Source organism: Centruroides vittatus, unplaced genomic scaffold (assembly GCF_030686945.1).
Source record: "Centruroides vittatus isolate TY-2023 unplaced genomic scaffold, ASM3068694v2 scaffold_3046, whole genome shotgun sequence".
NCBI lineage: Eukaryota > Metazoa > Arthropoda > Arachnida > Scorpiones > Buthidae > Centruroides > Centruroides vittatus.
Genome location: NW_027122699.1, coordinates 678,331 through 700,636, shown reverse-complemented (window position 1 = coordinate 700,636; position 22,306 = coordinate 678,331). Strand labels below are relative to the sequence as shown.

Below are 22,306 nucleotides of genomic sequence, written 5' to 3'. Positions count from 1 at the left end.
GATCCATCTTTCGTTCCAAGTTTATATCACGACTGAAACAGTCGGGCAAAATGTAATGGGAAGTTTGAAGATAAAGAATGCATTTGTAAAAAATATAAAACAAAACTTTGTAGATCTCCAGCACAAAATTTTTACTAAGTAAACGTTTTTGTTAAATTTAAACATTAAGAATCTGAGTAGATATCTAAAAAGGTCGTTATTCACTCTTTAAATACATTTCGCAGGAAACTGTCGAAGTGTCTTTTAATAAATATTAATCAAATTTAGTTAATAATTACGCTAAAAGTATACAAACACCGTATTAAATTTGTAATATTCGCTAAAACTACTAACCGGGGTTAATAGCAATCAAATGTCATACTATTTTATATTAATTTAACATAAAAAAAGCAAATTTTTAGTAGCGAAAGGGTGGTGAAGGAAGATAACGATATTAAATTTAGAATAAATTCTAGAATTTTCGACAATGTGAGAAGACTTAAATGTAAATATTCAAAATATTATAACAGAATTTAAACGTTTATGTGGTAATGTCTGGTCTACAGAAGAGATTTATATGCCTTTTATTTTGGACATTGATAAACGGGAGCTAAAATGCTTTTAATGCATTTAGCGATATTTTAAGTAATTACGTAAGTAGAGACGACGAAGAATTTTGTCGAATGGAAGACAATAATTTGATTAAAGTTATTTCAGACGAAAAAAATACTCGTCTGATTAAAGAAAAAGAAGTCGCTAACGCAAACACCGCCTGTGAATCAGGATATTCAAATGATTATGAAAAAGCCGATAAGAATATAATTAAGTTTACAGCTAGTGATTCCCGGGATGCTAAATTTAAAAAAGAGTACAGATCAGTATCTCGTAAAACTACAAAACTTGTAAATAAAATAGAGTAAACGAAAAGGATATTTTAATAAAAGCGGCGCAAATTTCAAACCGCAGTAAACAATTTATTGCCATCTTATTCGCGTAACCTTATATTCGATACAGATCAGTGTGGTTTTTTCGTATGAAATGATTTCACCAAGAATACTTTCGTATAAAGGAGACAAAATACTATTTGATTTGCGCATTCTCCGAGTAATAAAATTACGCATTCCTACTCTGTTTAATATTTAATTAATGCTAACGGACGAGTTGTACGTAATGTATTTATTTGCTTAAAGAGGATCGCGGAACCTTCGGACCTAGAATTCAAAGATCGCTGCTGTGTAATGCCCCAAACGTTACCGTTACAGCTACTATAGTAATTATTACAAACTAGGTAAAAGATATATTAGCTTCAAATATAACAGAATACTCATTATTAATAATTGACTCGTGGAGTGGGCAAACAAATATTAATATTTATAATACAGTATTTCAAATATAAATCAAAATTCACGCCGAGTACCAATTATTCCACCAAAGTGTACGTCCATCTTTAGATGTTGGATTTCATAGACGAGTAAAACTTTTAGCTAAAAAAATTTTAAACGATATACAATTATTTTGGAATGCTTCTTCAATGAAAAAAAGCATAATGAAATTACATTCGCTTTTCATCAATTATCTGCGCCAATATTTAATAATTTGATTAAACATGGATAGTTTTGCTTCTAGACTCAGACGTGAAAAATGTGACTTTTTAAATGTAAAACATGTTTTTAGACACCAACAGTTTAAATTGTGTTGAGAGTAATTGCCAAACTCTGACTTGTTAAATGTGCACCGTGTCAACAAGTTTTTTATTTATTTTATTTTGTTGAAAAACATTACTTAAATAGTTGCCCATCTAATAATTCGTGAATGTAATTACTTTTCAGTTAAATACATCCAATAAAATGTATTTACTTACTACGTTTCGATTATTTTTTTTATACCCCTAGACGAGAAACAGTGAGGAAAGAATGAGTATAAAACGCAATTATAGCTGGATACCTTTTGCTTTACTTGTGATGGTCGTAGAACAGAGCAGCCAGCATCTAGGGTAAAAGCGTTCGTCGCTGTATAAGTGAGATAAAAAAGGCGTAGGAAGGCTTTAACGACGAGTGTGTACTATATGCACACTGTTTAAACCCCTAGACGAGAAACAGTGAGGAAAGAATGAGTATAAAACGCAATTATAGCTGGATACCTTTTGCTTTACTTGTGATGGTCGTAGTACAGAGCAGCCAGCATCTAGGGTAAAAGCGTTCGTCGCTGTATAAGTGAGATAAAAAAGGCGTAGGAAGGCTTTAACGACGAGTGTGTACTATATGCACACTGTTTAAACCCCTAGACGAGAAACAGTGAGGAAAGAATGAGTATAAAACGCAATTATAGCTGGATACCTTTTGCTTTACTTGTGATGGTCGTAGTACAGAGCAGCCAGCATCTAGGGTAAAAGCGTTCGTCGCTGTATAAGTGAGATATAAAAGGCGTAGGAAGGCTTTAACGACGAGTGTGTACTATATGCACACTGTTTAAACCCCTAGACGAGAAACAGTGAGGAAAGAATGAGTATAAAACGCAATTATAGCTGGATACCTTTTGCTTTACTTGTGATGGTCGTAGTACAGAGCAGCCAGCATCTAGGGTAAAAGCGTTCGTCGCTGTATAAGTGAGATATAAAAGGCGTAGGAAGGCTTTAACGACGAGTGTGTACTATATGCACACTGTTTAAACCCCTAGACGAGAAACAGTGAGGAAAGAATGAGTATAAAACGCAATTATAGCTGGATACCTTTTGCTTTACTTGTGATGGTCGTAGTACAGAGCAGCCAGCATCTAGGGTAAAAGCGTTCGTCGCTGTATAAGTGAGATATAAAAGGCGTAGGAAGGCTTTAACGACGAGTGTGTACTATATGCACACTGTTTAAACCCCTAGACGAGAAACAGTGAGGAAAGAATGAGTATAAAACGCAATTATAGCTGGATACCTTTTGCTTTACTTGTGATGGTCGTAGTACAGAGCAGCCAGCATCTAGGGTAAAAGCGTTCGTCGCTGTATAAGTGAGATATAAAAGGCGTAGGAAGGCTTTAACGACGAGTGTGTACTATATGCACACTGTTTAAACCCCTAGACGAGAAACAGTGAGGAAAGAATGAGTATAAAACGCAATTATAGCTGGATACCTTTTGCTTTACTTGTGATGGTCGTAGTACAGAGCAGCCAGCATCTAGGGTAAAAGCGTTCGTCGCTGTATAAGTGAGATATAAAAGGCGTAGGAAGGCTTTAACGACGAGTGTGTACTATATGCACACTGTTTAAACCCCTAGACGAGAAACAGTGAGGAAAGAATGAGTATAAAACGCAATTATAGCTGGATACCTTTTGCTTTACTTGTGATGGTCGTAGTACAGAGCAGCCAGCATCTAGGGTAAAAGCGTTCGTCGCTGTATAAGTGAGATATAAAAGGCGTAGGAAGGCTTTAACGACGAGTGTGTACTATATGCACACTGTTTAAACCCCTAGACGAGAAACAGTGAGGAAAGAATGAGTATAAAACGCAATTATAGCTGGATACCTTTTGCTTTACTTGTGATGGTCGTAGTACAGAGCAGCCAGCATCTAGGGTAAAAGCGTTCGTCGCTGTATAAGTGAGATATAAAAGGCGTAGGAAGGCTTTAACGACGAGTGTGTACTATATGCACACTGTTTAAACCCCTAGACGAGAAACAGTGAGGAAAGAATGAGTATAAAACGCAATTATAGCTGGATACCTTTTGCTTTACTTGTGATGGTCGTAGTACAGAGCAGCCAGCATCTAGGGTAAAAGCGTTCGTCGCTGTATAAGTGAGATATAAAAGGCGTAGGAAGGCTTTAACGACGAGTGTGTACTATATGCACACTGTTTAAACCCCTAGACGAGAAACAGTGAGGAAAGAATGAGTATAAAACGCAATTATAGCTGGATACCTTTTGCTTTACTTGTGATGGTCGTAGTACAGAGCAGCCAGCATCTAGGGTAAAAGCGTTCGTCGCTGTATAAGTGAGATATAAAAGGCGTAGGAAGGCTTTAACGACGAGTGTGTACTATATGCACACTGTTTAAACCCCTAGACGAGAAACAGTGAGGAAAGAATGAGTATAAAACGCAATTATAGCTGGATACCTTTTGCTTTACTTGTGATGGTCGTAGTACAGAGCAGCCAGCATCTAGGGTAAAAGCGTTCGTCGCTGTATAAGTGAGATATAAAAGGCGTAGGAAGGCTTTAACGACGAGTGTGTACTATATGCACACTGTTTAAACCCCTAGACGAGAAACAGTGAGGAAAGAATGAGTATAAAACGCAATTATAGCTGGATACCTTTTGCTTTACTTGTGATGGTCGTAGTACAGAGCAGCCAGCATCTAGGGTAAAAGCGTTCGTCGCTGTATAAGTGAGATATAAAAGGCGTAGGAAGGCTTTAACGACGAGTGTGTACTATATGCACACTGTTTAAACCCCTAGACGAGAAACAGTGAGGAAAGAATGAGTATAAAACGCAATTATAGCTGGATACCTTTTGCTTTACTTGTGATGGTCGTAGAACAGAGCAGCCAGCATCTAGGGTAAAAGCGTTCGTCGCTGTATAAGTGAGATATAAAAGGCGTAGGAAGGCTTTAACGACGAGTGTGTACTATATGCACACTGTTTAAACCCCTAGACGAGAAACAGTGAGGAAAGAATGAGTATAAAACGCAATTATAGCTGGATACCTTTTGCTTTACTTGTGATGGTCGTAGAACAGAGCAGCCAGCATCTAGGGTAAAAGCGTTCGTCGCTGTATAAGTGAGATAAAAAAGGCGTAGGAAGGCTTTAACGACGAGTGTGTACTATATGCACACTGTTTAAACCCCTAGACGAGAAACAGTGAGGAAAGAATGAGTATAAAACGCAATTATAGCTGGATACCTTTTGCTTTACTTGTGATGGTCGTAGAACAGAGCAGCCAGCATCTAGGGTAAAAGCGTTCGTCGCTGTATAAGTGAGATAAAAAAGGCGTAGGAAGGCTTTAACGACGAGTGTGTACTATATGCACACTGTTTAAACCCCTAGACGAGAAACAGTGAGGAAAGAATGAGTATAAAACGCAATTATAGCTGGATACCTTTTGCTTTACTTGTGATGGTCGTAGAACAGAGCAGCCAGCATCTAGGGTAAAAGCGTTCGTCGCTGTATAAGTGAGATAAAAAAGGCGTAGGAAGGCTTTAACGACGAGTGTGTACTATATGCACACTGTTTAAACCCCTAGACGAGAAACAGTGAGGAAAGAATGAGTATAAAACGCAATTATAGCTGGATACCTTTTGCTTTACTTGTGATGGTCGTAGAACAGAGCAGCCAGCATCTAGGGTAAAAGCGTTCGTCGCTGTATAAGTGAGATAAAAAAGGCGTAGGAAGGCTTTAACGACGAGTGTGTACTATATGCACACTGTTTAAACCCCTAGACGAGAAACAGTGAGGAAAGAATGAGTATAAAACGCAATTATAGCTGGATACCTTTTGCTTTACTTGTGATGGTCGTAGAACAGAGCAGCCAGCATCTAGGGTAAAAGCGTTCGTCGCTGTATAAGTGAGATAAAAAAGGCGTAGGAAGGCTTTAACGACGAGTGTGTACTATATGCACACTGTTTAAACCCCTAGACGAGAAACAGTGAGGAAAGAATGAGTATAAAACGCAATTATAGCTGGATACCTTTTGCTTTACTTGTGATGGTCGTAGAACAGAGCAGCCAGCATCTAGGGTAAAAGCGTTCGTCGCTGTATAAGTGAGACAAAAAAGGCGTAGGAAGGCTTTAACGACGAGTGTGTACTATATGCACACTGTTTAAACCCCTAGACGAGAAACAGTGAGGAAAGAATGAGTATAAAACGCAATTATAGCTGGATACCTTTTGCTTTACTTGTGATGGTCGTAGAACAGAGCAGCCAGCATCTAGGGTAAAAGCGTTCGTCGCTGTATAAGTGAGACAAAAAAGGCGTAGGAAGGCTTTAACGACGAGTGTGTACTATATGCACACTGTTTAAACCCCTAGACGAGAAACAGTGAGGAAAGAATGAGTATAAAACGCAATTATAGCTGGATACCTTTTGCTTTACTTGTGATGGTCGTAGAACAGAGCAGCCAGCATCTAGGGTAAAAGCGTTCGTCGCTGTATAAGTGAGACAAAAAAGGCGTAGGAAGGCTTTAATGACGAGTGTGTACTATATGCACACTGTTTAAACCCCTAGACGAGAAACAGTGAGGAAAGAATGAGTATAAAACGCAATTATAGCTGGATACCTTTTGCTTTACTTGTGATGGTCGTAGAACAGAGCAGCCAGCATCTAGGGTAAAAGCGTTCGTCGCTGTATAAGTGAGACAAAAAAGGCGTAGGAAGGCTTTAACGACGAGTGTGTACTATATGCACACTGTTTAAACCCCTAGACGAGAAACAGTGAGGAAAGAATGAGTATAAAACGCAATTATAGCTGGATACCTTTTGCTTTACTTGTGATGGTCGTAGAACAGAGCAGCCAGCATCTAGGGTAAAAGCGTTCGTCGCTGTATAAGTGAGACAAAAAAGGCGTAGGAAGGCTTTAATGACGAGTGTGTACTATATGCACACTGTTTAAACCCCTAGACGAGAAACAGTGAGGAAAGAATGAGTATAAAACGCAATTATAGCTGGATACCTTTTGCTTTACTTGTGATGGTCGTAGAACAGAGCAGCCAGCATCTAGGGTAAAAGCGTTCGTCGCTGTATAAGTGAGACAAAAAAGGCGTAGGAAGGCTTTAATGACGAGTGTGTACTATATGCACACTGTTTAAACCCCTAGACGAGAAACAGTGAGGAAAGAATGAGTATAAAACGCAATTATAGCTGGATACCTTTTGCTTTACTTGTGATGGTCGTAGAACAGAGCAGCCAGCATCTAGGGTAAAAGCGTTCGTCGCTGTATAAGTGAGACAAAAAAGGCGTAGGAAGGCTTTAATGACGAGTGTGTACTATATGCACACTGTTTAAACCCCTAGACGAGAAACAGTGAGGAAAGAATGAGTATAAAACGCAATTATAGCTGGATACCTTTTGCTTTACTTGTGATGGTCGTAGAACAGAGCAGCCAGCATCTAGGGTAAAAGCGTTCGTCGCTGTATAAGTGAGACAAAAAAGGCGTAGGAAGGCTTTAATGACGAGTGTGTACTATATGCACACTGTTTAAACCCCTAGACGAGAAACAGTGAGGAAAGAATGAGTATAAAACGCAATTATAGCTGGATACCTTTTGCTTTACTTGTGATGGTCGTAGAACAGAGCAGCCAGCATCTAGGGTAAAAGCGTTCGTCGCTGTATAAGTGAGACAAAAAAGGCGTAGGAAGGCTTTAATGACGAGTGTGTACTATATGCACACTGTTTAAACCCCTAGACGAGAAACAGTGAGGAAAGAATGAGTATAAAACGCAATTATAGCTGGATACCTTTTGCTTTACTTGTGATGGTCGTAGAACAGAGCAGCCAGCATCTAGGGTAAAAGCGTTCGTCGCTGTATAAGTGAGACAAAAAAGGCGTAGGAAGGCTTTAATGACGAGTGTGTACTATATGCACACTGTTTAAACCCCTAGACGAGAAACAGTGAGGAAAGAATGAGTATAAAACGCAATTATAGCTGGATACCTTTTGCTTTACTTGTGATGGTCGTAGAACAGAGCAGCCAGCATCTAGGGTAAAAGCGTTCGTCGCTGTATAAGTGAGACAAAAAAGGCGTAGGAAGGCTTTAATGACGAGTGTGTACTATATGCACACTGTTTAAACCCCTAGACGAGAAACAGTGAGGAAAGAATGAGTATAAAACGCAATTATAGCTGGATACCTTTTGCTTTACTTGTGATGGTCGTAGAACAGAGCAGCCAGCATCTAGGGTAAAAGCGTTCGTCGCTGTATAAGTGAGATAAAAAAGGCGTAGGAAGGCTTTAACGACGAGTGTGTACTATATGCACACTGTTTAAACCCCTAGACGAGAAACAGTGAGGAAAGAATGAGTATAAAACGCAATTATAGCTGGATACCTTTTGCTTTACTTGTGATGGTCGTAGAACAGAGCAGCCAGCATCTAGGGTAAAAGCGTTCGTCGCTGTATAAGTGAGATAAAAAAGGCGTAGGAAGGCTTTAATGACGAGTGTGTACTATATGCACACTGTTTAAACCCCTAGACGAGAAACAGTGAGGAAAGAATGAGTATAAAACGCAATTATAGCTGGATACCTTTTGCTTTACTTGTGATGGTCGTAGAACAGAGCAGCCAGCATCTAGGGTAAAAGCGTTCGTCGCTGTATAAGTGAGATAAAAAAGGCGTAGGAAGGCTTTAATGACGAGTGTGTACTATATGCACACTGTTTAAACCCCTAGACGAGAAACAGTGAGGAAAGAATGAGTATAAAACGCAATTATAGCTGGATACCTTTTGCTTTACTTGTGATGGTCGTAGAACAGAGCAGCCAGCATCTAGGGTAAAAGCGTTCGTCGCTGTATAAGTGAGATAAAAAAGGCGTAGGAAGGCTTTAACGACGAGTGTGTACTATATGCACACTGTTTAAACCCCTAGACGAGAAACAGTGAGGAAAGAATGAGTATAAAACGCAATTATAGCTGGATACCTTTTGCTTTACTTGTGATGGTCGTAGAACAGAGCAGCCAGCATCTAGGGTAAAAGCGTTCGTCGCTGTATAAGTGAGATAAAAAAGGCGTAGGAAGGCTTTAACGACGAGTGTGTACTATATGCACACTGTTTAAACCCCTAGACGAGAAACAGTGAGGAAAGAATGAGTATAAAACGCAATTATAGCTGGATACCTTTTGCTTTACTTGTGATGGTCGTAGAACAGAGCAGCCAGCATCTAGGGTAAAAGCGTTCGTCGCTGTATAAGTGAGATAAAAAAGGCGTAGGAAGGCTTTAACGACGAGTGTGTACTATATGCACACTGTTTAAACCCCTAGACGAGAAACAGTGAGGAAAGAATGAGTATAAAACGCAATTATAGCTGGATACCTTTTGCTTTACTTGTGATGGTCGTAGAACAGAGCAGCCAGCATCTAGGGTAAAAGCGTTCGTCGCTGTATAAGTGAGATAAAAAAGGCGTAGGAAGGCTTTAACGACGAGTGTGTACTATATGCACACTGTTTAAACCCCTAGACGAGAAACAGTGAGGAAAGAATGAGTATAAAACGCAATTATAGCTGGATACCTTTTGCTTTACTTGTGATGGTCGTAGTACAGAGCAGCCAGCATCTAGGGTAAAAGCGTTCGTCGCTGTATAAGTGAGATAAAAAAGGCGTAGGAAGGCTTTAACGACGAGTGTGTACTATATGCACACTGTTTAAACCCCTAGACGAGAAACAGTGAGGAAAGAATGAGTATAAAACGCAATTATAGCTGGATACCTTTTGCTTTACTTGTGATGGTCGTAGTACAGAGCAGCCAGCATCTAGGGTAAAAGCGTTCGTCGCTGTATAAGTGAGATAAAAAAGGCGTAGGAAGGCTTTAACGACGAGTGTGTACTATATGCACACTGTTTAAACCCCTAGACGAGAAACAGTGAGGAAAGAATGAGTATAAAACGCAATTATAGCTGGATACCTTTTGCTTTACTTGTGATGGTCGTAGTACAGAGCAGCCAGCATCTAGGGTAAAAGCGTTCGTCGCTGTATAAGTGAGATAAAAAAGGCGTAGGAAGGCTTTAACGACGAGTGTGTACTATATGCACACTGTTTAAACCCCTAGACGAGAAACAGTGAGGAAAGAATGAGTATAAAACGCAATTATAGCTGGATACCTTTTGCTTTACTTGTGATGGTCGTAGTACAGAGCAGCCAGCATCTAGGGTAAAAGCGTTCGTCGCTGTATAAGTGAGATAAAAAAGGCGTAGGAAGGCTTTAACGACGAGTGTGTACTATATGCACACTGTTTAAACCCCTAGACGAGAAACAGTGAGGAAAGAATGAGTATAAAACGCAATTATAGCTGGATACCTTTTGCTTTACTTGTGATGGTCGTAGAACAGAGCAGCCAGCATCTAGGGTAAAAGCGTTCGTCGCTGTATAAGTGAGATAAAAAAGGCGTAGGAAGGCTTTAACGACGAGTGTGTACTATATGCACACTGTTTAAACCCCTAGACGAGAAACAGTGAGGAAAGAATGAGTATAAAACGCAATTATAGCTGGATACCTTTTGCTTTACTTGTGATGGTCGTAGAACAGAGCAGCCAGCATCTAGGGTAAAAGCGTTCGTCGCTGTATAAGTGAGATAAAAAAGGCGTAGGAAGGCTTTAACGACGAGTGTGTACTATATGCACACTGTTTAAACCCCTAGACGAGAAACAGTGAGGAAAGAATGAGTATAAAACGCAATTATAGCTGGATACCTTTTGCTTTACTTGTGATGGTCGTAGAACAGAGCAGCCAGCATCTAGGGTAAAAGCGTTCGTCGCTGTATAAGTGAGATAAAAAAGGCGTAGGAAGGCTTTAATGACGAGTGTGTACTATATGCACACTGTTTAAACCCCTAGACGAGAAACAGTGAGGAAAGAATGAGTATAAAACGCAATTATAGCTGGATACCTTTTGCTTTACTTGTGATGGTCGTAGAACAGAGCAGCCAGCATCTAGGGTAAAAGCGTTCGTCGCTGTATAAGTGAGACAAAAAAGGCGTAGGAAGGCTTTAATGACGAGTGTGTACTATATGCACACTGTTTAAACCCCTAGACGAGAAACAGTGAGGAAAGAATGAGTATAAAACGCAATTATAGCTGGATACCTTTTGCTTTACTTGTGATGGTCGTAGAACAGAGCAGCCAGCATCTAGGGTAAAAGCGTTCGTCGCTGTATAAGTGAGACAAAAAAGGCGTAGGAAGGCTTTAATGACGAGTGTGTACTATATGCACACTGTTTAAACCCCTAGACGAGAAACAGTGAGGAAAGAATGAGTATAAAACGCAATTATAGCTGGATACCTTTTGCTTTACTTGTGATGGTCGTAGAACAGAGCAGCCAGCATCTAGGGTAAAAGCGTTCGTCGCTGTATAAGTGAGACAAAAAAGGCGTAGGAAGGCTTTAATGACGAGTGTGTACTATATGCACACTGTTTAAACCCCTAGACGAGAAACAGTGAGGAAAGAATGAGTATAAAACGCAATTATAGCTGGATACCTTTTGCTTTACTTGTGATGGTCGTAGAACAGAGCAGCCAGCATCTAGGGTAAAAGCGTTCGTCGCTGTATAAGTGAGACAAAAAAGGCGTAGGAAGGCTTTAATGACGAGTGTGTACTATATGCACACTGTTTAAACCCCTAGACGAGAAACAGTGAGGAAAGAATGAGTATAAAACGCAATTATAGCTGGATACCTTTTGCTTTACTTGTGATGGTCGTAGAACAGAGCAGCCAGCATCTAGGGTAAAAGCGTTCGTCGCTGTATAAGTGAGACAAAAAAGGCGTAGGAAGGCTTTAATGACGAGTGTGTACTATATGCACACTGTTTAAACCCCTAGACGAGAAACAGTGAGGAAAGAATGAGTATAAAACGCAATTATAGCTGGATACCTTTTGCTTTACTTGTGATGGTCGTAGAACAGAGCAGCCAGCATCTAGGGTAAAAGCGTTCGTCGCTGTATAAGTGAGACAAAAAAGGCGTAGGAAGGCTTTAATGACGAGTGTGTACTATATGCACACTGTTTAAACCCCTAGACGAGAAACAGTGAGGAAAGAATGAGTATAAAACGCAATTATAGCTGGATACCTTTTGCTTTACTTGTGATGGTCGTAGAACAGAGCAGCCAGCATTTAGGGTAAAAGCGTTCGTCGCTGTATAAGTGAGATAAAAAAGGCGTAGGAAGGCTTTAATGACGAGTGTGTACTATATGCACACTGTTTAAACCCTAGACGAGAAACAGTGAGGAAAGAATGAGTATAAAACGCAATTATAGCTGGAGACCTTTTCGTTAACTTCTGATGGTAGAGTACAGAGCAGCCGGATATCTGGGATAAAGAGCTAAAGACGTTAATGTTGTTACAAACACGTGGAAAACTAAACTTGTTAGTAAATTTCTACTTTTGTTTTAATATATAAAATTTATATTTTCGTGTCAAGTATTTTTGTTACCGCACACGTGCTGTGTAGGGAATTGTGGAAGTGACGTCACGCTCGACATGTTTCCCACCGGTCAGGGAAAATTTCTCTGCGTCAGTTGTTCCTAATGGCTGTCGTGTGTACGTGCGTTCGCGGGCTAACGACACCATTTTAGCATTTTTAATGTCGCTTTCTCTCGTAGATGGAATGTATTATGGTGAATTGAAGTAATTCGTTTTGTTAATATCGATGAGTTCCTGCGTATTTCTTAATAAAGTTGTTCTTAAACGAAGCAAGTAGCCGGAAATAAATAATCGTTCGTAACTTTTAAACCGTTGACTGTAATTTTTTTTAATACCAATCGATTCAGCGTGTCAAGTAACATCTAAATATGTCTATGTCTATTCGTTAATATTTAGTTTAAGACCTTTTTTTAGCTGGATACCTTTTGCTTTACCCTAACCAAACACCCCTTAAGATTTTTACAATTTTGCAGTCGGAAACCTGAAAACTTCCAGAAATGAAAAAAAAAAAAAAATCGAGGTTTTTTTCTGCGCGTGTGTCACTCCCTTTGAAGCTTATTAGCCGGGTTGAGGCAGAAGTTTTAAACGCGAAAAACGTGTACGTCGGACGTTCGGCGCCGCTTTCCCGTAAGCCTAGAAGTTTGACAATGGCCTTTGGAAAGTCAGTGGAATGACCCTCCTAGATCAATGGTTAAAGGTCGAGGTGTCGGAGTATCTCTGGTGCAGTCGGGCTTAGTGACGATTTTACTGGTTATTAGCATTTAATGTTTTCTATAAAACTCGCCCCTACCTTCAAAATTAAGCTTTCTGCCGTTTTATAATAACTGAAAATACAAATACAGTGCCTGGCGGCGCCATATATGCAGTTTTAAATCTTGCCGGGAAAGTTAAGCAACCCGTTACTGTACTTTTTTACTTAACGACCGTCAGAAAATATTTATTTGTATTCCGAATTCTCTCCCGGGGGATTATATTAACATTACCGACACGTGACCGATTAATTTCCGCTCGACTTTTACCACGATAAAATGGCCGAAAAACTGGAAGACGGGCTTTTCGGAAGAGGTTGCGAGTCTTTAAAACCGACAGTCGACCGCAGAAGAAATGATCTACCCGTTTGAATCCGACTTGCCGGTCGGATGGCGCGCGTTAAACGCGGAATTGGTTCGCTCTCTCGTCTACCGGATTTCTCTAAAGTTTTATTGGGAAATGAAAGAGAAAGTCGAATAAACCGGCGCTTTCATTATAATTTCCGACAAATTGGAAAAGCGGGTGGAATCTTGCGCCAATCAGGTCTTGGGAGAGATGGTCCACAGTTGCAGTTGAGGCGTCCTTTCGTAGCGAAAGTACTGCGGAAAGTCTGGCCAGCGATCAACGTCGTAGACGTGGCGCAGAGAGTCGAGTCTGCCGACGAAGTAGTCGTAGGCGGGACTGCACTCGGTCAACGTCTCCGAGGCGAAGTTGATCCTCCTCTCCAGAGACACGTAGGCCACCCGCCAAGAAGCGTAACTCCGCAGCCAGTCCAGTGTCTGCAGAAAACAATGGGTCAGACGGTCGTCGTACACCACGTTCGGAGGCCAAGACCGACTTCCGTTTTCCTCAGCTCCTCTCTGTCCCGGTCGCTCCACCGAATCTTCCTCCGGCGAAAGAGGATCGGAAGAGGTCCAGTCCAGTTCTCTCACCCGGACGGAGTTGCCGTTACTTTCCACGTTGGCTCTGCATATTTCCAGCTGGGTCGCGCCGCGATCCGTGCAAAACGTCCGACGAGCGTAAGACGAGACCAGGATGCTGCACAGACCCGTTCCTCCGCCCAGTTCCAGCACGTTCTTGTTTCCGAATCGTAAACATCCCTCGTGCAATATGAAGTCGGCCAGATAGGTGGCCCCTCTCCACACCTGCGAACCCACCAAACTCAGAGGGGTGGCCGTCAGATGGACCAGGGTCAGCACGTTCTCGGGCCCTTCCTCCTTTCTTTCTATCAACAGATCTCCGTCCTCGTCGCTGGCCGGCGGATCCCTAGTCGGGCGCCGTTTCGCATTCTCTCCTCGGCCGGGCCGACGGAAAACGAACCGAGATCGCGCCACTTTTACTCGCTCTTTCCACCTTTCCGGCAACGCGGCGTAAATCTCGGAACCTTCCACCGTCGCGTTTTCCGTATAAATGTGCACGTCCGATAATACCACGTCTTCTTCCATTCTTTCTACCGGCGGCCATATTGTTTCGCCGGATATCCTCCCGGACGAAAAATCCCCTAATTATCGCGTTTATTCTAAAATTCTTAAATAAACACTTATACCGTTCGTTTTAATATATCCAGTCGTCACTAGCGTAAAAAAATTATATTCGATAAAATTATATTTGTGGCCGGAGTATTCCGGTTAGGGAAATTTCCCTAATTTTCCCCTAATTTCTCCTGTCTTTACGTATTAATATAAGAGCGCGATCGGGCAATTAAACGTAACGACACGGAGGCGTTGGAATCTAAAAACGTTAAAGTAAAACGCGTGTTTTAAGTATAACTCTTGCCGGAGTTTACCGAAATGTCCCGACGTAGGTAAAATACTCGACCCGCGGGGATGGGCAGCGGCGAAAATAGCATCGCTCCGTCGCCCTTTGTGTTTCGATGCGTAAACGTTAACTAAAAATGACGAGGAAAAAAAATTATTAGAATATAAACAAAAGGTTCTGGAATGTATAAGGCGAATACCGTGCGATGGGGAAAACGATACGAGTGCTGCCATCTACCGACGGCCGTGGAGACGAAGGACGGCGCGGTGGCATCGATCGGATTCGTTTACGAAAATCGCGTATGGTTTTCCCGGTGGCGGGAAGAACTCGGTCGATTCCCGGTAAATTACGATTCCGAGCTATTTATTTAGGCGCGCCATGCAATTGTCTCTCGCACGTGTTTGGGGATTGTCGAAGTGAGTTAGTCGCTTGGTATTTCTAAATATAGTAAACGGTCGTGCTCCAAAGTTAGACGAGTTCTAGAAAGTTTCGGAAGCAGGAAATACGTATATATACTGCGAGTAGAAGGCTCGGAAGCACGTCGTCCACTTCTCCTCCTTCGTCAATTCGTGTAAATTACTGTAAGGTAAGTATTTGCTGAGTGAAAAGTACTTTACTAGTTTAATTAATTGCAGTAAGAAAGTAAACTGATCGTTCTTTTGCCTAGTTCTCTCTCTTTCACCTCGTGTGATTTCCTTAAATCGACAACGAAAGTGAATAATTTCCTATTTTATGGCAGCTTTCGTTTTTGAAAATTTGGACCGTCCTTTCTTAGGAATTAAGTTTCCTCCGTCTTCGTTTCGTAAAAATTCTCCCGAGAAATCGATAAATATGAAATAATTGTCGTACTTTGACGTTTCTAACGTTAAGGACTCTGTTTTGTAATTACGGACCGGTAGAGATTTTAGGGGCTACTTGCGACCCGACGCCGGGAGTTCGGCGGCGAGTTTGTGCCCGGCTGCGACTGGAGTTTCCTGGGTTTTCTCTGCTTGCGCCCGAACGGGGGCCAATTATGCTTAAAAAGACCTCCCGGAAGGTGTTCCCCCGGGCGAATCGCCCGGTCGTACTTCGCCGGACGGACGGACGGGCTACTTTCGAACGTCGAAACGCGTTCGGTTTTGGCATACGTTTGCCGGGTTTGTTTTGCCGAGTGGACGACTTTTCCGGCCCGCCGTCGTCGGCCCTCCTCTCGGAGTTTCGGCTCGTCCCGGACCGTTCGGTCGGACGGTGCCGTTTTTGGAGGTTTCTCTCGGTTTCCCGGGACGAACCTCGCGGTGCGTTACCTGCATTTTGCTGCGGTGCGTGGCATTCGGTACCGACCCTTCGTGCCGAATACGCCTCGGCGGCCGCCCTCGTTCCTCGCCGGTGTTTTTCGTTTCTTTTTGCCGGTAGGAAACTGTCGATTTGAAATGTCGTTTTAGAATGCCGTTTTGGTTTTCTCGACTCGAGTTTTTGTTAACGCCCGCAAACCGTACGGTCTCGGAATTCCTCTCGCGGTGCCTTGTCTTGCAAACCGTTGCTTCCGAACTTGTGGGTTTTTTAAAAATTTATTCTTTGCCGGCTCGAGGAAGACCCGCAACTCCGGAGGTGCCGTTAATGTTCGCGGAGGTAAAATCTTGCCGTCTTACCGGAACGACCGGTTTGCGAATTATGTAAACCTACGTGTTTTGAAATGGCGTCGAACGATACGAGACCGTAAAATTCGTGTTCGTTTAATATTTTGACTAAGAAATGAAATACGGTATTCGTTCTGTCGAATTTTATTTTAGCATTTAGTTTCTCGACTGCCAAAAATCCTTGTTTTTTATTTCTGTCGTCGTGAACTTACTTATTTCTCGCGAAGTTATTAACTGTAATTCTCGTAGTGTGATAAATCAAAGTAAAAAGTGCAGCGTTTTAAAATTTAAAATATTTATTCTTATGTCCAAATTATATTCTTGTTTAGCCAGTTGTAAAGAGAAACTGTTTTCTGGGAGAAAAGTGATATTACTGCCTCGTAAAATGTACGGAATAGACAATTTAAAATATTTTAATTGTAAATTAATTGGCAAAAATTAATTGTAATTTTATTGGAACAAATTTTTCCAGTTACAGAAGATATTAAAGAAATGACAAATAATGTGGATATGGAACAAATCAAATCTCTTCGAGAAAGAAGGAAATAAATTGTTTGCTTCCGGAAACTATAACGAAGCGTTGGAATGTTACACCAGAGCTCTCAGACTCGTTCCGGCCAAGGATCCAGAATCTGTTGTCTTTTACAAAAAATCGTGCGGCCGCTTACCTGAAGTTAAAAGAGTATGAAAAAGCGTTAAAGGATGCCAACGTTTGTAAGTCGTCGATCTAACTGTTTTTTAACGAACTACTAATCTTACAATATTAAATTTATTAATATCTGCTTTTATTATTTCGATATCTATTTATATTACAAAATAATCTCGCAGTTTATTTACTGTAATGAACGATTCGATATATTAATGATATCTTCAGGTGATTTCAACAATATACAGAAGACTATTTTTTAATTATCAGTAGTATTTTAATTCTTATATTATTTACTTGCAGTGCAAACTCATTTAAGCACTTTCTAGACTGGTAGAAAAACCTTTAGTTTATTTAAATACAATATATAATAAATACAATACATAAAATATATTTATTTACAATATTTTACGTATATTGTGTTTACATATTTATTTACTCATTTATTTTATTGTATTTTAATTAATTATTTATTCATGTATTTTATAAATATATGCTTGCACACTGAGCAATAATAAGTAAGCAATTAAAATAGAATAGTTGCTCGTATAGAATGTTCCATTTAGATTTTTTGACTAATCGTATTCCGTTTATGGAAATGCATAATAACCCGACAAATTTGCTGAAAGTGATTGAAAGGTCATTTTTCCAATAAACATATTTGCCGGAATAAGTACCGGAAGGTGTCTGAGTTATTATGGTTAGGCAATATGCATTTTGAGATTTTTATTTCTGCATAACTTCTCATCATTGCCTACACAAATATTGATCACATTCATCCATAAATATTACTATAGTCAATATTCAAGACCTACTTCTTTTGGTCTCTGGTTTTTTTCAAACATACAATCAAATCCTCTTTGCTCAACATCTCCATAATTGGTAATACTTTACTAATACAGACACGACGACATTTTCTATCCGTACAGAATTTCCAAAAATAATTCTTTATACGTCGATCGAGCTCGAGATCTTGTCGAACGTCTAAATTGGTAAACCGGCTAATGTCGACTATTATATCCACATTTTTATTTCTATATTATTAAACAATATAAAATTAATTACATTTTTATCAGCACCTGCTAAATCAGAAAATTAATACACTATTTTTTTCTCTTATTGTAAATAATAGGAGAAGCATTTTATAGGGGTGATCCTCACTTTGAAGTTATTTACATACTCAAATTTCTATTAAGTAGGCCTATTTGACTTTTTTCTTCTTTTAATATATACATGCTTTAAATTCTCTTGATAAATATTAATTTGTTTTTCAATTATTTTAATGTTATGTAGGTCCAGGATTGTCAATTATTATATTTGTATGGTTATTTGTATTAATATGATAATGCTTGTGTCGATAATAGGATTTTGTACGATAATTTTAAAAATACACAAATTAATTAATAATTATTTTAAAAATTCAATTCACGTTTGCCATTTTCGTATATATTGCTTTCTCGTCGATATTTTCTGTCTTTCTTTCTCCATTAGAGAGCTGCTAAATATTTGGAAGATTTTACTTAGATTGGCTACTGTCTGTTATTAATTATTCTTAATTATTGAGACTGCTAACTGCTATACTTTTAGACTGATTGATAAAATGCTCAAATTGATGTGCAAAGAAAACTTGCACAAATAAATGTTCCGTTGAAATGCCATAATGCTTCAAGTTGCACAAAATATAGGTACTACATTAATACATTTTATTACAGAGTAGGCTCCACCTAGTGAGCTGTCCAGAACCGAGGCCTTTTAACACAAGGCAGCAGTTTCTTAAACGCAACACTTGAGGGATGGACTAAAAATTTTTAGACTCAAAAATTTGGAGAAACTAAAGTTTATGTGAAATAAAAATATAAAGATTGTGTTATATATTAATGTTTGATATGTTAAGATTTTATAAAACAAAAAGTAAAGTTTAGATTATGCCCATTCAAAGAGTTTATTTTGCACCATATATTATAAGGGGGAGTTATGAAAACTTCATTGTAGAATGGGGTCTAAAAATGTTTTTATTGTAAGAAGGGGTTGCAGATAAAAAGTTTAAGAGATTCTGGGGAATCTAGTTAATATTTCTAAGAATAGAGGGTGTAAATGTAACAGATCGAGATAGCCATATGATAATTTTAAGGGACGGATATGATAATTTCTTTTTCCGTGCAGGATAAACCTGCGTAGGTCGCTCGGGAAGTTTTGTCCCGAATGTCTTCTATTGGTTATAGCAAATAAGTCTTTCGCCAATTGAGAGAGAGTGAAAACTCAGACTGGGGTAAGGTCCGAGTCATGTTCCTGCTTCTGGTACTTTCTGAACGCACAGTGATAAAATATCAGAAAATGGCATCATTGATGAAAACCAAATATTGCACGATTATCTATTACAATTTTCTATGCAATATCAGTAATGCAGAAATGTCTCCTGTCTTGGAGAACATTATCCTTTTTTGAAGACCATTATGCAATGGTATGAACAGTTTAAAAGTGATGATTTTAGTGTGGAGGACAATCCACTCTCGGGTCAGTCAGCAGAAACAGTGACGTCATAAAACATAACTGCTGTAGAGAAACTTCTTGGTGAAGACAGGCAGATCACCTACTGACAAATTCTGGAACTATTGCATATTAGTGCATCATGACATTCTTCACAAATAGCTAGAATCAAGGAAGGTTTGCTTTGTATACCCCACTCATTGATGGAGGACTGAAGCATAACAGGAGACAAAAAATTCACACTGGATGACAAATAAATCTCACTATAAACCTATTGTCTGGTGTCAGTACACTGCACAAACGTTTTTCGACTTCTCTTGACTGTAGTGTGATTGTGTTCTATCAAAGAAACGTGATTCACCTGAAGTAACACTCGGAAGGAGCCAGAAAAAGCATATCAGGGTAGAAAGAAGTGAAAAAATGCTAAAACACTTTGAGTCCAAGACATACAGAGATGTTAGTAGCATTATAACAGGTGATGAGATTTGGCTGTATTATTATAACATGCTAACAAAATCTCAGCATGATTTGACTCTTTGAAAAGAAAACAATTCCAGAAGAGGTCAAAAAATCACATTTGACAAAGAAATGAATGATTGTAACATTCTTTGAAAAACATGGTTTTGTGGAGAGAGTCATACTAAAAACCAGTGCACAGTCACGAGTTTTTGATACACCCAAACTTGTCTGCCAAAAGTCTTTCAAAGACTCCAGAACATCTACCACGTGGCTCCTTTACCACAATAATGCTCCAGTGAACTAGTCAAAGGATACAGTTGGATACATGTCTGGACTAACTATTTTGGATCATCTCTGTACAGGCCAGATCTTGTCCCCTGTGATTTTGGCTTATTTCCAGAAATCAAAACAGTCTCAAAGAAAGGCATTTTTTTCAGTAAACTTCTGGCAGTGCTTAATCAAGAGTGTGCTGAACTTTCAGAAGAAAAGTGGAAGGCCCAGTTTAATGGCTGGTATTAGCATATGTCAAGATGAATCAAGTGTGGTGGAGAGTATTTTGAAACTCTAGAAAGTAGTAAATAAATATACATAGGTACATAGGTAAATAAAAATACGTAGGTCGCTTTTTCCGAGCGACCTACGTATTTTTATTTACCTATGTACAGTACCTATGTATATTTTTATTTTCGTCCTTGTTTTGAGCAATGTTCATAAAGAAAAAGAATTAGGTTTACTATATTTTATATCTGCTGTACATTCTTTGATTTTGTCTTTCTACCAATTTTTCCAATATAAATATTTTAAAGGGCTACATACACATGGTATGCTGTAAATCACTCTAAAGTATTCAGCATTATTTCCTCTCAATATCTTTTTTCACAAACACTATTTTTTAAATGATAATTGTTGGGATATTTTTCACTATAATGATGTCAATGCAATATTATAATTATTAAAAATCTCTTTTTTCAAATATACAAATCATAAGTATATAAGAAAAAAATTTATTATTACTTTTAATATTATTTCGAGAGTATTAACATTGTTGTTTTGATCGATTATGACTATTTAAAACTTAAAATATCAAGGTGTTAATTCTCCCACTGTTGAATAATTTTCACAAGATAATCATTTAAATACATTTTTTTCTTTTTATTGTTGAATTTCTTGAATATGTTTATATTTATTAGAAGTTCTATTTAATAATATTTTATATTTTGTATGAAATAGATTTCTTTTAATATACATGAGAATAGTAACTTAAGATTTTATTAATAATACAGGGTGTCCATAAAGTTAGTGTAAAATTTCAAAAAATTTATAACTATTAGTATTTGTGATAGAGAAATTATGTAGAATGTATTGGATATAAGAAAGTTCTTTTTTTTTATTGTTTTAAGTTTCCACATGTCCACCATCATTATGTGGCTTATCATGGATTGAGCCTGTGTCTTGGAATTTTTTCATTCATTTAACAATAGAGATCTTTACTATATTCAATTGTAAACTTTCTTTGTACAGCAACAGTAGATTTCAGTTCAGCCAATCGAAGGAGACAGTTTACTTTTTCTTCACTTGAATTCCATGGGTCCCATGTAGTTCTGAAAATTTGCATCTGTAAAAAAGTTCTGAAGTATTTTTAAAGTTTTGAAAAATTGTTAAATTGTTGTGTTGAGGAGTTTCTAAATAATTTTACTTAAAGCTAAGTACATTAAGCTTTCTAATACTTTTTACAGATTTTTTTTTTATCACAAATACTAACAAAGTTATAAATTTTTATAATTGCACATGGACTTTGTGGACACCCTGTACAGGTACAGGTAAGTAAAGATCAATCTGGCTGTTTATACAACTTAGCCTGATAGGGAGGGGAGAGGAGAAAAGTGGGTGGGGAGAGAGAGAAGAGAAGAGGAGAGGAAGGGAGAGGAGAGTGGGGGGGAGGGAGGGGAAGTGGAAGTGGGATGGGAGTGGGATAGGAGTGTTAAGAAGGAAGGTAAGGATGTATGGGTCTCATGGCGTCATGCATCGCAATTGATAGAAAAACAAACAAGATTATATACAGAGGGCCATTTAGGCAAATGAAGATACAATTAGATATGTACAAGTATTTACAAGTTGATACATGCTGAATGTGGCAGTTGCGGTTGCTCCACGATACACAAATTAATCTGCTGATGGTTGCACGCTGGATTGGCCTGAAGTCAGCCGCTAAGTTCTTGGTTATCTCTTGAAGTTGTGATGATGACGATGATGACGATGATGTTGACGGTTCACGGTTGCGTCTGATGATTAGTATCGTACGACGAGTCGACTGTGTGGCGGCCGAGAATATCCGGTGCCGAGGCCACTACGTTGGCCAGCCCCAATCAGTTAGAAGGGGCTGGGGTCGGGGGTTGCCTAGCGGCGGAGTTCGTCACTTTGTATACTGGGCAGTTATTTACAAAAGTGCATAGGTGACTGAAAGCACCCTTATCTTTACACATAAAGTCCAGGGCGGGGGGCCAATTTTGGCCG

At 39.2% G+C, this 22,306-nt stretch overlaps 2 protein-coding genes across 2 annotated transcripts in view; one reads left to right on the top strand and one right to left on the bottom strand.

Annotated features, from left to right (window-relative positions):
• Nucleotides 1–13,255: 13,255 nt before the first annotated feature.
• On the bottom strand, nt 13,256–14,306 carry LOC136988048 (methyltransferase-like protein 22). Its single transcript, XM_067285835.1, has one exon. It carries the CDS (start codon nt 14,269–14,271, stop codon nt 13,366–13,368), a length of 906 nt encoding a protein of 301 aa, XP_067141936.1. The 5' UTR covers nt 14,272–14,306; the 3' UTR covers nt 13,256–13,365.
• Nucleotides 14,307–14,823: 517 nt separating this feature from the next.
• The window catches only part of LOC136988056 (protein unc-45 homolog B-like), a 97,401-nt gene continuing 89,918 nt past the window's right edge, over nt 14,824–22,306 (top strand). Inside the window, 3 exon segments of the mRNA XM_067285849.1 lie at nt 14,824–15,170; nt 16,673–16,837; nt 16,839–16,914. Coding sequence (XP_067141950.1) covers nt 16,703–16,837; nt 16,839–16,914 — 211 coding nt within the window. The 5' untranslated portion in view covers nt 14,824–15,170; nt 16,673–16,702.